At 50.6% G+C, this 15,938-nt stretch overlaps 1 protein-coding gene across 1 annotated transcript in view; it reads left to right on the top strand.

Moving 5' to 3' along the window:
- Positions 1-2,153: 2,153 nt before the first annotated feature.
- The window catches only part of HSD17B12 (hydroxysteroid 17-beta dehydrogenase 12), an 87,653-nt gene continuing 73,868 nt past the window's right edge, over positions 2,154-15,938 (top strand). Inside the window, 3 exon segments of the mRNA XM_061997977.1 lie at positions 2,154-2,235; positions 2,238-2,342; positions 2,345-2,554. Coding sequence (XP_061853961.1) covers positions 2,154-2,235; positions 2,238-2,342; positions 2,345-2,554 — 397 coding nt within the window.

Genomic DNA, 15,938 nt, shown 5'->3' with positions numbered 1-15,938 from the left:
TAAGACAAAGACTGGACAGATTTTCCACTGCAAAGTGTCTTGACAGTTTTGTGCCTTTAATCTGCATTGTTGCAGGTGGTGTGGGGTTGGATAAAGGGAGGTCTGAATCCCACAGTGAATTGGTTTTCCATGGGTAGGTTATGAACAGAATCATAGAATCATAACATGGTAGGAGCTGGAACAGAAACCTATTCATTATGTATCTTTAAGTGAAAAGCTGTTGTGTATATGTGTATATATATTTAATTGTGTGTATATATGTATTTAATAACAGGAGATGTTACAAACATTGCTTTTTATTAAACTGATAAACCAAATGAACCTATCAAGGCCTGCTTTCGTTTCATTTCTTTGGTCTTATTTCCCTTGGTGTAAAGGAAAGGTCATCAGGTGCTATCTCACAGATCTCAGGACAGTCAATTGGTTGCATCAGGTGGTGCCACACAAGAGTATCTTGTTTCTAAAGAAGAGCTTTGAGGTTGCAACAGTCTTTGTTGCTGCATCTATGTGACACTGTGACCTGACCAGGGCCCTGAGGTGCAACACTCGGGGCGCTGCTTGCATGTTACATTTTGGGTAGCACCTGTTGCAAGATCTTCCCAAACTCTGAAAAGTACTGTCTCTGCATTAAAGAACTTATGCCTTGTCAAAGATGAGCAGGCAAAGGTTAGGGGGCATGGAATGAGGAGAGAGGAATTAAATAGAGGTTTAAAGTCCATTCAGCTTGCAGTAAGCAGCCTGCAGGAGCAGGATCTGTCGAAGGAAGGTGGATAGAGAGCGTGCTGGGACTGATAGGGGACCATTGGGCAGCATATGGGAAGTAACACACAGGAACAGATGAGAGGAACAGACAAAGGGAGTGAGCCTAGCAGCAGTGCTTTAGCCAGGCGTTGAAAGCTGGAGGCTCCTGAAACCCAGCTGGTGGCAAAGCTGCATGTAGAGACCTGAGAGCAGGAGCGGTACCAACTCAAGTCACTGTGGTGACAGCAAGAGCTCTGGTCAGTGTGTGAGGGATGGGGCAGTGCCACAGAATGGGTGGACGAAGACCATCGACTCTATTTTGAGTTCAGAAGCCATTGTTTTCTGCAAGCACGTTAGGAACGGAAACCTTTGCATTTCTAGTCACCATATGTTGATGAGTGGTGGGTGTCCGGGAAGGCTGCCTAAGGTGTCAGAGCAGCACAGGAAGAGGAGGCAGCCTGCAGAGTGGTGCAGTGGTAGAGCTCGGAGCCCTTCAGCAGCAGCATCTGCATTGGGGCTGCCCCACTTCCCAAGGTGAGGGAGAAAGAACACATCAAACTACCCACTCTATGCTGCATGTCATTGAAATGCCTCAGGTAGGTGTGGAGCTCCCCAAAACCTCATCTAGTGAAGGGTTCTTACCCTTCTGACCCTCAAGGTCACTGTCTAATTGTACGAAAGCCTTGGTCTCTGTAGAAAAAGATGCTGACGTTGAGTGGCAGAAGCTCAGTCCTGTTGCCCTCTGCCACTGCAGGGCCACCCCAGCTCACACGTCTCATCGTGTCACCGTTTATTTTCTATCCTCGGCTGCTCTTCTCATCTCCCTCGGGAAGGACATGCCAGCCACCAGTCGTTTCCGGGTGTCCCCCCTGTGTCACTTTGTCCCCGGGCTGGTGTCCGTCAGAGGGAAGGAGAAACCCCGGGCCCGGGCGAAGGGTTGCGGAGGCGTCTCCCACGCTCCCCGACCTGTCACGAGTGGCCAAGGGAGCGAGATCAGGTCCAAGGGAAGGGATAGGTGGAGGCAGCGGGCCGGGAGACGGGCCGGGCAGCGTTTAGCTGGCGCGGGAGGTACCGCGGGGGTTTCCCGAGGTGTATCCCGTGGGGTGTCATGGCAGCTGGGCCGGGACGCGGGGGGAGCTCTGCCCGGCACGGAGCAGGCCCCGCTTCGGGCACGCACAGGTCCCCGCCCCCAAGGCCCATCCCCCACGGCAGCGGGGGCGCTGCGGGAGGGGGCGGGAGAACCGGGGGACAAAGGCAGGGGCGGGGCGGAGCCTCGGCATTTTATGAATGGGCTCATATGACGTCAGCGGAGGCGGGAAGAGGGCTCCCGGCTTCCACCACTCCTGCGAGACGCCCGGGCGGCGGGGCCAATCGGAGCGCGGGGGCCGGGTGACGGCCACTCTCGGCGGCCAATGGCGGTGGGAGAGCGGTGCCGACCACGTGGGGCGCAGGCCGCAAGTAGTACGGGGGCGAGTGGCCGCTCGCTCGCTGCCCCCCCCCGGCGGCGCCGCGCGGGCGGGGCGGGCGGGGCCGCGCGCGTTGCCGGGAGACGCGGCGGCTGAGGGGCCGCTCGGCCAATGGCGGCGCGGCGGGGGCGGGCGCGGGGCGGGCGCGGCGCGGCGGTGGCCGCGGGGGCCCATTCCGGCGCGGGCGCCCCACAGTATGGCGGCCGCCGGCCTGCTCTGCTGGGTGGGCGCGCTGGGCGTCCTGTACGCGGCGGCCCGGCTCAGCTACCGCCTGCTCCTCGGCTTCCGCCTCTGGGTGCTGGGCGGCGGCGCCGCCGCCGTGGGGCCGGCCTTGGGCGCCTGGGCAGGTGAGTGAGTGCGCGTCCCGGCCGCCCGCCCCCGCGCCGGTGGGGATCCTGGCGTTGGGGGGAGGGGGAAACGCGGCGGCAGCTGCGGCCCGGCCGGCAGCGGAGCAGGGGCGGCGGGACGAGGGGCTCGAGCTCCCCGCGGGGTCTGTGGGGCCGGAGGGCGCCGGTCAGAGCGAGGCATGGGGGAGACGTTGTGTGCGGGGGCTTGGACGCGGGCGAGCGTCGCTCGTGGGAACTTTGTGTCGGCCCGGCCGGGCTCGGCGCCCGCGCTCCGCAGAGCGGTGTCCGCGGGGGCGGTCGCTGCCCTGGTGTCGGTCGCACGCGCGGCCGGTGCGCGCTGCTCCCCCCCCCGCCGTCCTCCCGCTCCCGCGCGGGCGCTCTCGGTGGCTCGGCGCGCGCCGCCTGGCACCTCATCGCTGACGTCACGGCCCCGCGTCCCCCGCCGCTCCCGGCGGAGCGGGCGCTGCCGGCCCGCGGGGACGCGCGGGGGACGCGGGAGGACAGAGGGGCGCGAGGAGCGGGCTGCAGAGCTGCGCGGAAGTTGTGCCGCCTCGCACCGTTTCTCCCACGGGCCGCCCCCTCTCGCGTCCCGGCCCCCGCGGGACTGGGCTGAGGCGCGGGCGGGCGTCCCCCGTTCCCGGAGGGACCAGCTGCGGCGTTCCACCGGCGTCCCCTGGCCATACCGCGGAGGAGGTTGGTGGGGCCGTGCTCTGTGCGAACTTTCCTCAGCTCTTCGATTCCTCGTTATGGGAACCGCGCTGGGGAAACCGTTTTTAGCACCTTCATCCCACGCCGCTGTGGTGGCTTTAAAGTGACGGTGAGGAATTTAGAAAGGGCTTTTCTGAGAGCGCCAAGACGGTTCTCACATCCATTCCCGCCCTAGGTGGCGGGAAGGAAAAGTCCCGTGTACAGGTGGGAATGGAGAAGCCATGAAAATAACTGCAAACTGCGAGAGCCGTGGGTTTGAGATGAGAGGATAAAATGACTTTCAAAAGGTTGGAAAAGGTGCTTCCTTCCCTCATGGAGTGTAGGAGGGCATTGAGTGCTCAGGCTCTGCTCCCACTTTAGGTGGTGAACACAGGGGTACAGCAGCCCCCTGACAAGCTCTTAGCTGCGAGTGTGGTTCCCTGTAAGCTCTGCAGGTTATGATGAAGGCCCACGACTTACTTCCAGAGAGAAAAACTTAGTGCTAATTCAAGAGCTGGTGGGCACAGGAGGCTCAAAGCCTCTTTGACTTACTAGTGTCAGTTTTAAATACAGTACTGTATGATCAGTTGCCCTCTGGCCTGTGCTGCATCACAGAAGCCTTGGTGGGCACTTTAGCTCATTCTGCATTGTGTCAGCTGTGGAAGCTTGGAGCCAGCATACCAGCTGGAACCACAAACTGTAGGCGACAGATCTTTCCTCAGTCGCACCCTCGGACATCTTGTGAGCGGAGAACTGCCATGTGAACATCCTCTGTTACTGTTTGGTTGCAAGTGCAGGCAGCAGCCAGTATGTGGCCAGATTTCTGTAATTATTCTTTCTCTTTGCCGTGACTGGGATATTTTCAAGGCATGGAGGAAGAGGAGCATTGGCGGTACAGCTGAATTCCAAAATCCCCACATTTGCTAATCCTACTCTGAAGTGGAAGCACTGCCACAACACCAAAGAGCATGTATAAATAAAGAGCATGCTGGTGCCTGCTGGCCTGAACCAAAGCTGTTGCTGGAGAGGACACGTGGCCGCCTCTTTCAAGTCCCCAGCTGAAAGGTGGAGAGGTTTTCTCAGCCTGAATAAGCCCGGGAGCCCGTTGTGCCAGCAGCTATAGGCTGGGGAGAGACTGGCTCTCTGTTTCCTCTCCTTTCAGGGAGGAAGATGATGAAGGCACAGCTGCAGTTGTCTTGGGTCACCTTGAGAATGAGTGGATTACTGAATCTTACTTGTAGGAAGGAATTCACTTCCATCTCTCCAGGTCTCTTAAAAACGACTGGGTTTGATGCTAACTAGCTGCTGTGATTACTGTGGCAACGCATTCATTCTGCCTCACAACTAGAAAGCGACTTTACAAGAACTAGAAAGCCCTTTTTGTAAGGGCTCCTTACTGCCCTTTATCTCTTCTGAAAGTGAGTTGCAGATTCTTTCTGTGTTCTCTTGATGGGTTTTTGGTTGCATATATGCAATTGCTTCTGTCTGTGTTGGTAATTAAGAGGAGGGGATGTGAGGAGGAACTATGTGAACTGACAGTGTACTAACTAGGTTAGTACTACTTTAAATAGGGAGCTGTTTTGACACAAAGTGGGGGAGGTTTTTTACGGTAACATGGACCTGTGAAGGTCTCTGTGCAGCATTTCTGGTCAAGTCAGTTCATTAAACTTTTAATTCATTTTTTCCTCGCTCAAAATTGCAAATATTTTTGTTGAGAAATAGGTTGTGTGGGATTTCCTGCCCCCCCCCGATTTGTTGTAACAGAAGTGATGTGTTAACTGGAAACATATTTTGAGTATGCCTTCGGTCTTACAATACTCAAAAGAAAAGTCCTTTTTCCTCTCAAGCTTCACAGTGTCTGAGAGAAGCCTTCACTTCTCCACCCAGTGCCTTTGACACAGACACAGATGAATAATGGTGTGTTTAGTGATTACAAAGTGTCCAGTAGTGGTGATGCTCTCGTGTGGTGAGTACAGCTGCACAGCTGTACCTGGGCCAAGAAATGCTTGCTTTAATTAGGCTTCTTGGAGTTTATTCACTAAGGTGCAAAAATAACTGAATGTGGGCGGTTTGCTCGGTATTTCTTAAAGAAATAATCTGTAAGAGGTCATTAATCAGGAGGATGCTCTGGGCTGCCTCTAACTTTGTGTAACTTGGTTTTAGACAAAATGCCCTTATTCAGTCTTAAGCTGTCTTTTCTGATGTGAATGTTGAGCAATGAGTTCTTTCAGCAGCTGCAAAGCTGGGTGAACCTCTCTGCTTGTTCTTGTTGGCTTCTTTCACGTCATGTGGGCCAAGTCCAGCATCAGAAAATAGCGATTTGTGTACCAGGGCCACTGAAGAAGACATGAAAAGTATCTGCAACTGGCTAGGTGAGCAGTGGAGTAGATGCTTCCTTGCATCTCTATGGTCAGGTCTTTTAAAAGCTGAGAATACTCAGAGGGATTCCCAGACTCTCATTAATGAGGTGGTCAGAGTAATAACAAGCTCAGAATCAGACCACACCAATAATGTTATGAGTAAGATATGATGCTTATGTGAAGAGGAAAGAGTGACAAGCTGGTCTTTGTGCTTGTAAATGGTTTAAGAGCCCATCTCTAAGATTATGCTTCCTGTGGTCTCTGGAAATAGCATATAAAAACCAGACCCCGATCCTTAGGGAGTTCTTGGGATGACCTTAATGAAATAAGTCAGATGGTAGATGATTTTAATGACAAATTAAGAACTCCATACAAAGGACATTCATTTTAGTGCTGATGGGGCGGTAACTTTGACCCTGAGCAGCTTTTGCAAGCAACATCATTTCTGCAGCTCCTTAGCGTCAAGATGTTACCCAAAAGTTTCTTTTTGTTTTCTGCAATCAGATTTCAATCCCTGTTGCACAAGGGAGTGTGATCTTGCATTGCAGGTGTTTGACAATGTGCAGTGGTAGCTGACACACCACGTTCCAAATCAGTGCTGCAGGTTACCACAGGCAGCCCAAGCCCAGCGCACGGTGGGATGAGGGCAAACAAAGCGGGTTTCAGCCTCTTGGTCCTGCTCTCTCTGAAGGGTGGGAAAGGAGAGGCTGTGTGCAACTCCTCATTTTCCCTGCACCTCAGTACTGGGCTGATGTGTGCAGAGCTTTGGGGAGAGCTTTTGGTTCTCTTTCCTTCCTTACCAGAGTCACTTATTCAGGGTTTTATCACCTTCAGCACTTGGGATCCCTGGAGAGAGTTTTCAGGTCTTGTTCTCCATTCTGAGTGCTACACAAACACTTCTTCCCTTTTGTGAAATAAAGGATGGCACTGGCCATCATCCAGGGACATGGGTCAGCGGTGGGCTTGGCAAACTGAGGTTAGTGGTTGGACACAATGATCTTAAAAGTCTTTTCCAACTAAAATGATTTTACGATAACCCAAAAAGCAGCATTAAGCATGTGTGAAAGCATGGCTACTTGCTTGTAACTTTTGACCATGAGAGCTCAAGCCAAACTCAGAGCCTGAACTAGGAGCATGTACTGGTTCCGTGAAAGGTGATTTGCAAAGTGCTGATGAAAGGTTACTGCCCTGAAGGGTGGCTCTGGGCATGAGCTGCTCCAGGTGCCTAATGCTGTCAGACCTTCCCTGCAGTGCTTCAGCTTTTTCTTTTCCCATTTACCGTGCAACGTTTCCCACTATCCATTCTAAATTCTTCCATCCTGTCTTCCTTCAGTCATCAGTCCTACTCACCGCTTGGAATGTGCAAGGTATCAATTGTTGGGACTGAGCAAGTGCAGCACCTCCAGAGCACCCCTGGAAAGGTGTGGTCTCAGCCCCTGTGACTTCAGGCTCAGCCTGTGGTTCTTCAGTGGACTGAAACTCCTCTTCAGCCCTTGCACCTCTTAGTGAGTCAGTGAGCTTCTCTAGTCATTTATTTTTTTTACGTAGGCTACGGCTCCTAACATATCCTAAAAGCAATTTTGCTTCCTGGGCAGTATAAAGGAGTGAACCATACTCTCTTTTCTACAGTTGCTGCTTTCTGCTGCTTGATTGCTTCTTTTAGGTGTGTTCCTTAGCACAGGAAGTCAGTGACTGTTTAAAATACCTGCTTAGATGGATTACTCTACACTTGCATTACATGCTCCTTCTTGCAGTCTCTGGTTGAAAGAGAAGAGAGAGCAAATGCTTAGAATTCACAAGTCCAGAGCCCCATCTCTGTTTCTGCTGCCTCCCTGACGGTGGGCTTCAGCACTTCACTTCTGGCACCTCCAATCTTGGCATCAACCAGGCTCCTCATCTCTAGCTCTAGAGTTTGGTTTGGTTCTCTTGTTTGTTTGGTGGGATTTTTTGAGATGCTTTTTGTTTTTCAAGGGAAATTCTGGGCAGAAGCATTCAGTGACGCAGAGCTAATGCTGCCAGGGAGCTTCAGTCAGAACATGAAACAAGGCTTTGCCACGTTTGGCTGCAGGAAGAGAGATGCGTGAGAAGGAGAGTTAAATGCTGTAGTATGGTCTCTGCACCTCCAAAAAAACCAAGAAAAACCTAGTGGTGAGTGGAGGAGAGATGCTGTTTGCATTAAGGTGAAAGGAATACCCATCTCTGCTCAACAGCTTGGGAGGGAAATGCTTGAAAATTTATTAGCCCTGGGGATGAATAGCTGTGCTATTTTAAGCCAGCTCCTTCTCTCAACCTCCAGTGTATTTTAAAGCAGAAATACTTGTAAGGGAAACTGGTTGCTTAAAGCTAGGGAATTTGTGCGAGGGTGTCATGCAGAGTGGTATCTTGCTGCAGTTTCTTGGGATAGTGTTTTGGGCCAGAGTCCTTCCCACTGGGCAGGTGAGCTGCAAAAGCAAGGAGGGGCTTTGGGTGGGAGTGGGGAGCACAGAGTGTCTCCAGCAAAGAAGCCCATCTGGACCTATGCTGTTGAGTAACTGCTCTTCTGAGTGAGGAGCGAGGGAGCTGGCAGGAGGTCCTGAGGGTGGGAAGGTAGAGCCAAGAGTGGTGTTTGGGGGAAAACTGCAGTAGTTTTATCACCTGGGACTTATTTTTTGGGAGGTGGGTGAAATGTATTGTTGTTCTTGGTCTTGTGAACATTTCAGTTCCCAATCTGTAGGGTTGGGGTGACTGCCTCTGCCACAGAAGGGGCAGCAGAATAACTGGTAAAGATATTTTCTCACTAACAGAAGTGCCAGATGCAATTATTTAGGCTTTTGTGTGAACAGAAGTGTGGGATTAGCAGCGTAGCTAGTGGGTAGAGCATCTCAGGTTGAATTGGACTTGAACAATTTAATGACTGGCCTAGTTAGGTTTTGGGTAGCTGCTTGTAACTTCAGATGGCTTCTGCTGCTGACTTAGAGGCTGTAGGAAACCCAGGTTCCTAGAATAAAGCAAAACACTCTTCAGACCAAGTACGTTACTATCTGAAAATGCTACAGGCTGTTTGATTTCCTTCCTCTGTCGTACATTTAATTGCACAAAAGGATTCTGCCTTACTTCTGCTATTTTTTTGACTCCTGTTTATTTAACCTTAAAATAGATATTTTTTTCCCCTCCTCAAATCTCTGCAGCTTTCCATATTCCAGGAGTCGAAGTCTAGAGCAGTACACCATCGCCCACAGGGTGAGTCATTAGCAGAGCTGCAATCCTGATGCACAAGATAAGCTGCTTTGGTTAACACTGGCAAAGAGCTGAATGCAAAGTTTCTAACTGAGCTTTTAATTTTCTTCCCTGCCCTCAGCAACAGATTGTGACACCTTAAAATCTTGGGGTTTAGTTGCAGGTTTTGAAAGAAACCTCTTGTGTAGCAGTTCTTAAAGGTGAGCCTCAGGGAAAATGGTGCCTGTCTTCTTGTTTCTTGTACTTTTTCCATTTTTGTGTCACCTTTCCTGCTTCTTTCTCTCCTGAGGATTCTCCCTTGTGTTTTTCGTGGCTCAATTATTTGTCCCAAAGAGGGTGGGAGGGAGCTGTGTGTCTCAGGCTGAGCCATGGTCTGTGTATGTGCAGCATTTGCTGAACAGCTGACCGTACAGAATTTGGTGTTGGTTGCTTGAGGTTTTGTGGTTTGTTTTTTTTTTCCCTGTTTCTCCTTTCTGTTTTCTCCTCTTAAGTAATCATGAGCCCTGGTGTCTTCAGAGGGTATATTACATCAGTAGTGCCAGTACCTGTGGGACAGCTGCATTTTGCCTTCTTGGGGAGCCCTGTGCTTGCTGAATGAGAGAGAACAGAATGTTAGGGATGTTAATCACAAAGACTTTCCAGAGGATTTTCACACATGTTACAAGGTTGCTGTACTGCTGGAAGAAGCTGCTGCCCTGTCAGCAGTTGAACAAGGGATTAAAGTTAGGGTTTCTTAGTATTTGATCCTGTCCTCAGTTGTCCTGTATGTCCAAACCAGTGTTTGTTTGGCATGGTAGTAAGAGTTGTGTGTTCAGATCAGCTTGTGCTTAAGGGCAAGTTACCTGTCCTGTTACAAACTCTATACCTTGGTCTCCTTGTCCTGGTAGTCCCAATTCTGTGTTCGGATCTATGTTGAAACTTTTGATGCTCTGCAACTTTGCGCTAGTTCCTAAATTCTGATCCAAGACTCTCCATTTGCTAGACTGGTTCTTCACCTTTGCTGCTTTTTTGCCAATTCTAGTTGTGGGCTGGGTGTTCCCTCCAAGCCCGAGGGCCTCATTCATGTTCCTTTGCACCAGAATCAGTTCACTGCTTCTCTCAAGTGATGCCAGTTTGTGAGATATCGTCAGTCACCAGAAGGTTTTCTGATCCAATTGTTTGGTGTGGGGAGAGAAGGTAGATGGAGAGGTTTTCTGCATTTCTCCTCACTGTGCTAGTCCTGGTATTGTATCTTGTTCTGCAAGGATCTGGTTAAACAGTCTGACCTGCAGAAGATTGGTCACGTTTGGCTCTTTATGCTCCTTAAACTGCTTTGTTGTGGGTCAGATGAGTTCCAGTGCTGGCATAACAGAAGGCAAACTCAGCAGGATCACAAAATGGTGTGTTGAGGATACAGTTAAGCCCAGCGGTCAGCTTGAGTTGCTCCGGGACCAGGCTGCTGCCAACAGAATTGCTTCTGCTTTAGTCGCTGACTGTGAGCTCTTGCTGCTTCCCTTATGTTGCCTCTAGTCAATGTGTGGTGGTGGTGGTGTGAGCAGAGTCTGTTGGCTAGCATGGCTGTCAACTGACTCTGCAAGGAAGATCAGCTGCAGGGTTAGCTGCACCAGCTGGCTGGTCTGCCTGGAAAGCCATTGGTGAAGAGATGCTGGGCAAGCAGGGAGGTGTGGATGCAGGGGTGACATCCTGCAGCTCCACTGGCTTAAACTGAACCTGATGCTACAGGAGGAGCCTTTTGTCACATCTGTGACTTGGCCCATTTTGATGGACTGTTCCTCACTACAAGGACACTGAGGGGCTGGAGCGTGTCCAGAGCCGGGCAGCGGAGCTGGGGAAGGGGCTGGAGCACAAGTGTGATGGGGAGCAGCTGAGGGAGCTGAAGGTGTTCAGTCCGGAGAAGAGGAGGCTGAGGGGAAACAGGATCATTCTCTACCTGAATGAGAGTTGTGGTGAAATGGGGGTTGGTCACTTCTCTCCAGTAATGAATGATAAGATAAGAGAAAATGGCCTCAAGTTGCACCAGAGGAGGTTTAGATTGGAGATTGGGAAGAACTTTTTCCCTGAGAGGGTTGCCAGGCTACCCAGGGAGGTGGGGGAGTCCCCATCCCTGGAACTATTGCAAAGCCGTGGAACTGAGGTGCTGAGGGCCATGGGTTAGTGGTGGGCTTGGCAGTGTGAGGGGAGGGGTTGGACTCGATCAACTTAAAGGTGTTTTGTAACCAAAATGATTCTATGAAGGTCTTGTTTCGCTCAGTTCTGTGTGGGTCCGGGTGGGTGGTGTGTCCGCACTCCTCTCCTGAATGTGCTGAGAGGCTTGTTTGTGAGTTCCAGAGTACAGCGTTGGAGGTCCTTGCTAACAAATTCTAACAAACTCCTTTCCTCGTCAAAGATTGTATTGATTTGCTAGTTAGGGAATTAATTTTAAGAAATAAAACTTTTCACCACTCTTTACAAGGTAGTTTTAGTACTTGGAACTTTCTGTGGCCTTAATCCTTGGGGACAGACCTGTTGTATTTGAACCATAGAATGGTAGGGGCTGGAAGGGACCTCTACAGATCATCTGATCCAACTCCCCAATATTTGTCTATATTTAAAACTGTTAATTCTGGTAACCAAAATCTTGATGCTTTACAGTGCTTGAAAACAGTGTGTGGGGGGAGGAGTGGTGTAGAAATCTGTTCATCCGGAAGTAATTTTGACTAAAATTTCTTGGCTTGCAAAGGAAGAGGTGGATTTCCAAGCTGCCAGCTCTGCAGAACCGTGGTAGGATCTTATCCCAGCTGGATTTGTCACTTCTATGCAGTTGCTGGTTGTGGTTAAAATCCAAGTGTAGAAGTTCTGATACAAAACACTGCCTTGCCAACATGTGAAAAGAATGCATTTGTTCAGAGACATGTTCGTGTGACGTCCCAGCCTGGACTGGCTTGTGTCAGTCGATGTTAGTAAGCTTTGGATTGAAATCATATCTCTTACAAACTAGCTCAGAATGTATCTCCTTGCAACTTTGCTTCCCGCCCTGCCTGCTTCTCAAACCTACTTTCAGCACAAATTCTGTATAAATGGAGGAAGTAGATTTGAGTAAGAATGTGTCTTATTTTATACATGCCTGCTTTAAAATAGCCTTTACTATGGAAGTTGGTTTATGCTTTCATTTCAAAAGCCTTATTTTGAGGAGAATTGGTAGTATGACATGCATCTAAGCAAGGGATGCTGATCATAACCTTTAATGTTCAGTCCTGTGTACAATGATACTAGCTGTTGATTTTCCGCATAATCATCTTAAAAACTGTTTTTAGTGTGAATTATGTTTCGAAATTCAGCAGTGCATTGGTTTTCAGGTGGAGTCGGCTGCTCTGACCCTGGTCCAGACTGCTGTGGCCCCCTAGTCAGCCTGCTGATGTCCCTGTATGTCAGCTGGTGTTTGTGGGACAGAAGGATTATGGTGAGATGGCATGAGCTGTCTGAGTGTGGTGTAAGAAGGGTTTATGGGACCTGAAGGAGCACAGCAGAGTTGGTGGGGCAGTTCCTGTTGGCAGGGGGAACCTCATGCTGTTTTTAAGGGGTCACTTGAGAGAGAGGCAGGAAGGACGTGGGGATAATAAAGCTGTTTTGTTGGGCTGATTCTGGTCAGTAGACTAAAGGTGTCAGGCTATGCAGAGGCGGTATGAGCAACCTCACTTGCCCTTCCTAGTGTCTAACTTCTAAAGGATGATTTTCTCTTGAAGTAGAGCAAGAAGTGCACTAGCAGGACCCTAGTCCCACTCAGAGGAGCAGGGGGAACACTACTGGAACCTTTGCTGTTGTTTATTCCTCCAGTGGAAGCAGTAGACCACCTTTCTAAATAAAAAAGCCCTGAAGAAGTTAGCAGAGGAGGTCAAGAGAGGAAAGCAGCAAATAGGGTAAAAAAAGATGGGGCAAGAGGCTCATAAAGTCAACCAGGGAGCTGGAGGGATGTGACCCGCTGGGAGTGCTGCGTTCTAGCGGACCCAGGCAGTTGGTGGGTGCTGTTCTCCCTTTATAGCATTATATCTCTGGACAAAGGGCACTGCTGGCAACTCCTCTGAGCTGCTTTTTGTTTCTGAGACACGGTGGGTCAGCTAACTTGAGAAGAGTCCTGTCACTGCTTGAGCTTGAGGGGAAGGCTCTCCAAGTGAAAAAGTGGGATGTCTACAAAGGCCTCGGAAGGTGGTTGTGGGGCCTGTCGATGGTGGGGTGCTGTGTTCTTGGGGCAAGTGTCCACAGACAACAGCTTGCTGGAAGCCGGGTGTAGAGTGAGTACTGCTGCCTCTGTGCCGGGGCTCCGCTCACGGAGCCCGAGTGTGGGCAAGGGAAGAGCTGCCCCTCACGGAAATGGGTTGGACGGGTCGAGTTGCCCCTCACGGAGCAGAGCGGTGAGTGAAATGCATTGCTGTTCTTGGCCTTGTGAATAGTTCAGTTCTCAATCCATAGGGTTGGGAGGACTGTCTCTGGCACGGAGCCGGGGCCGGGGGTCCGTCCCCTCACGGGGCCGGAGCTCAGCGGGACCCGCGTGGGCTGAGGGAAGGCTGGCGCGCGCCTTTCCCGCCTCGGCGCGGCGCCGCAGCGCCCCCTGCCGGCCGCGCAGGGGAGGGAGGGTGCAGGTGCCGGGGCGCCGTCGATCGGAGCCGGTGCCGGAGCCGCCGCTCCGCTCCTCTCGGCGGGAGCCAGCCTCGGTCCCCACCGCCTTCGGTGCGCGGCGGGGGAAGCCCAGCCCAGCTCCCGGGGGATCCGCTCCCCGCGGGGGGAAGGCCGCTGCTGCTCCCGCCCCCGCCAAGGGTTAACACCGCCTCACCTCAGCCGCCCCAGCCGCGCCGAGAGGGAGGAGGCGGCGGAGTGCCGTCACTGCGGCGGCTCCCGCGCCCGTTACCTAACCGCTGACATAACGCGTTCCCTCCGCTCCGCTTACGAAACGGCCGGAGCTGGAGCAGGTCCGCAGACCCTGCCGGGAGATGCTTCCCCCCTCCCGGCACTGCTCCCGGCCCAGGGGCTGCCCCGGGGTGCGGGCTGTCTCCTCCCCAAGTTCCGTCAGCAGTTTGCAGCGAGTCGTGTCTGGATGTGACCCATCCCGGGGGGAACGCCGGGGGCAGCCGAGCGCAGTCTGCGCCAGCCCCCGCGGTGCCCACCGGCTCTTCCCCGGCTGCCCTGCTGGGAAGGGGTGGGAAAGGACAGCGGATCCCTTGTAGCTGAAATACAGAGGCTTGATGGGCGCCTCGATTCCGCAGGAAAATGTGTGTGTGGGGTTTCCATCGGGGAGAGCACCGCAAATGTTCAAGGGCTCGGAGTAAAATATAAAAGGCACCAGTGGCTGTTTCTTAATTTAGAAATGGGAAGGGAAAGGCAGTGTTGCCTGAGCTTTTCGTTACTCTTGAGTGTGAACACCTATTGCAAAAGAGTACCGATGCAAATAGAGCAGCCAAGTATTTCTAAATGGCTTTTTTGATGTAAGAGTCTCTCTAATGCTTGATGGTAATATATCGAGGGCATTTCTCAGGAGACAACTTGATTAACTTGGGTGTGTTAACATCATTCACCATCCCCCCCCCGCCCCCCCCAAGTATTCAATTAAGGCAAATTTAATTAAGAGCGTGGGATGGAAGAGACCTCAGTGGAACAATAATTACCAAATATTCTCATTTTAACTAAAACAATATAGATATATATTACGGCCAAAACAATATAGAATAGTCTTCAGATTTAATCGGTTTCGAGCATGGTGTCGTTTTCTTTCAGCTCTAAGTGGCCCCCTTTTTATGAATGGTTGGTTTTGCTCAATTGAAGAGACTAGTCCATTCTCTGTTACTTCCTCAAGTCTAGGGGTAGAGGGGGCTGCCGAGCACTTCAGGAATCTTCCTGACAATGCAGAGAAGAAAGACTTTTTCTGAAAGGTGTGGTTTGAGCTTGTTGGAGCTTCTGTTGGAGAGCTGCAGTGCACAAAAGCAGGATAATCAGGTGGCTTCTAATTTAAACAAAATTGTGTTTGTATCTCAGTTGCTAGCTAGAAGCTGGAATGTGAAATGTGGGCTGTAAACAAAATATTGCAGAATACCTCACACTTCTTGTAGGCACGGTATCTTTTGAAGATAAGGGAATAATTTGGCGTTTCAGCAACTTTAGACTTTGTATGGTGTTTTTGTATGAACTATATATTTGAGTATATTGCTCCTCATCATAATTAGGTAACTTCCAAAGACTCTAGAAATTTAAATTCTTCTTGTGCTACTCCTCTACATTTTTAACAGTTGCCTTTATAACATAGCAGCAGCTGAATAAAGGCTTGCTAGCTGCATCAGCTTTTATCTGTGCTTGTCTTTGCATCTTTTTAACAGCACATTATCCCCTAAATATACTCCTAGAGCCATCTTTATCTGTAACAGCACATGAGAAGCTATTTACAGTACGTCTGAGAGGGCTCTGCTTTTTAACAGAAATAATGGTCTTATTTAGAGTGAGAGGTTATAAAACGTTTTGAGCCATTCCTAGCATAGCATAAACATGCTCGCTAGCTTCTCCCGGATCTTGGAGTGCTCACAGTCATGCTTGGACCCGTGGGAGGGGACACCCTGAAGAGTTATTTTCTTCTCTTCCTTGGAAGTGCTGCTTCAGCAGTTGTTTTGAACAACTTTACACAAATACTTCATTTGAAATTATCCAGGGAGAAGAGAGAGTCATGTTTGATGTTGTTTTGTGTCTCGGGTAGCAACAGGCAGCTTAAATGGTCTGGTCCACCGTTTATTTTTTTGTTTGTACTTGGGAACTGAAGGTTTGGGTGACCTGAGAGTTTGGATCTTTCTTTTTTAGGAATAGCCTTTTACTAGAAGATAAAATAATATCTCTAAACAATAAGATAGCTCTTCTCCCTTAATTGGTGCTACTTTAAGAAGGTGCCTGGGCTAATTAATGTTCTAAACTCTTCAATTTTATTACCTAATTTAAATGCTGAAGACTGTCACCTGTAGTGGTCACTTCAGTTTTGGTCCACACTTATCCTAGCCAAGCTGCTCACAGGTGTAATAAGGATATGATAGATTTAGGATGACAGGAAATGGGCTCAGGTTGTGCCAGGGGAGGTTTAGATTGGAGCTGAGGAAGAGCTTCTTCCCTGAGAG

Source organism: Colius striatus, chromosome 6 (assembly GCF_028858725.1).
Source record: "Colius striatus isolate bColStr4 chromosome 6, bColStr4.1.hap1, whole genome shotgun sequence".
In the NCBI taxonomy this organism is placed as follows: Eukaryota; Metazoa; Chordata; class Aves; order Coliiformes; family Coliidae; genus Colius; species Colius striatus.
Note: the sequence above shows the minus strand (reverse complement) of the source record. Positions and strands in the feature narration are given on the sequence as shown.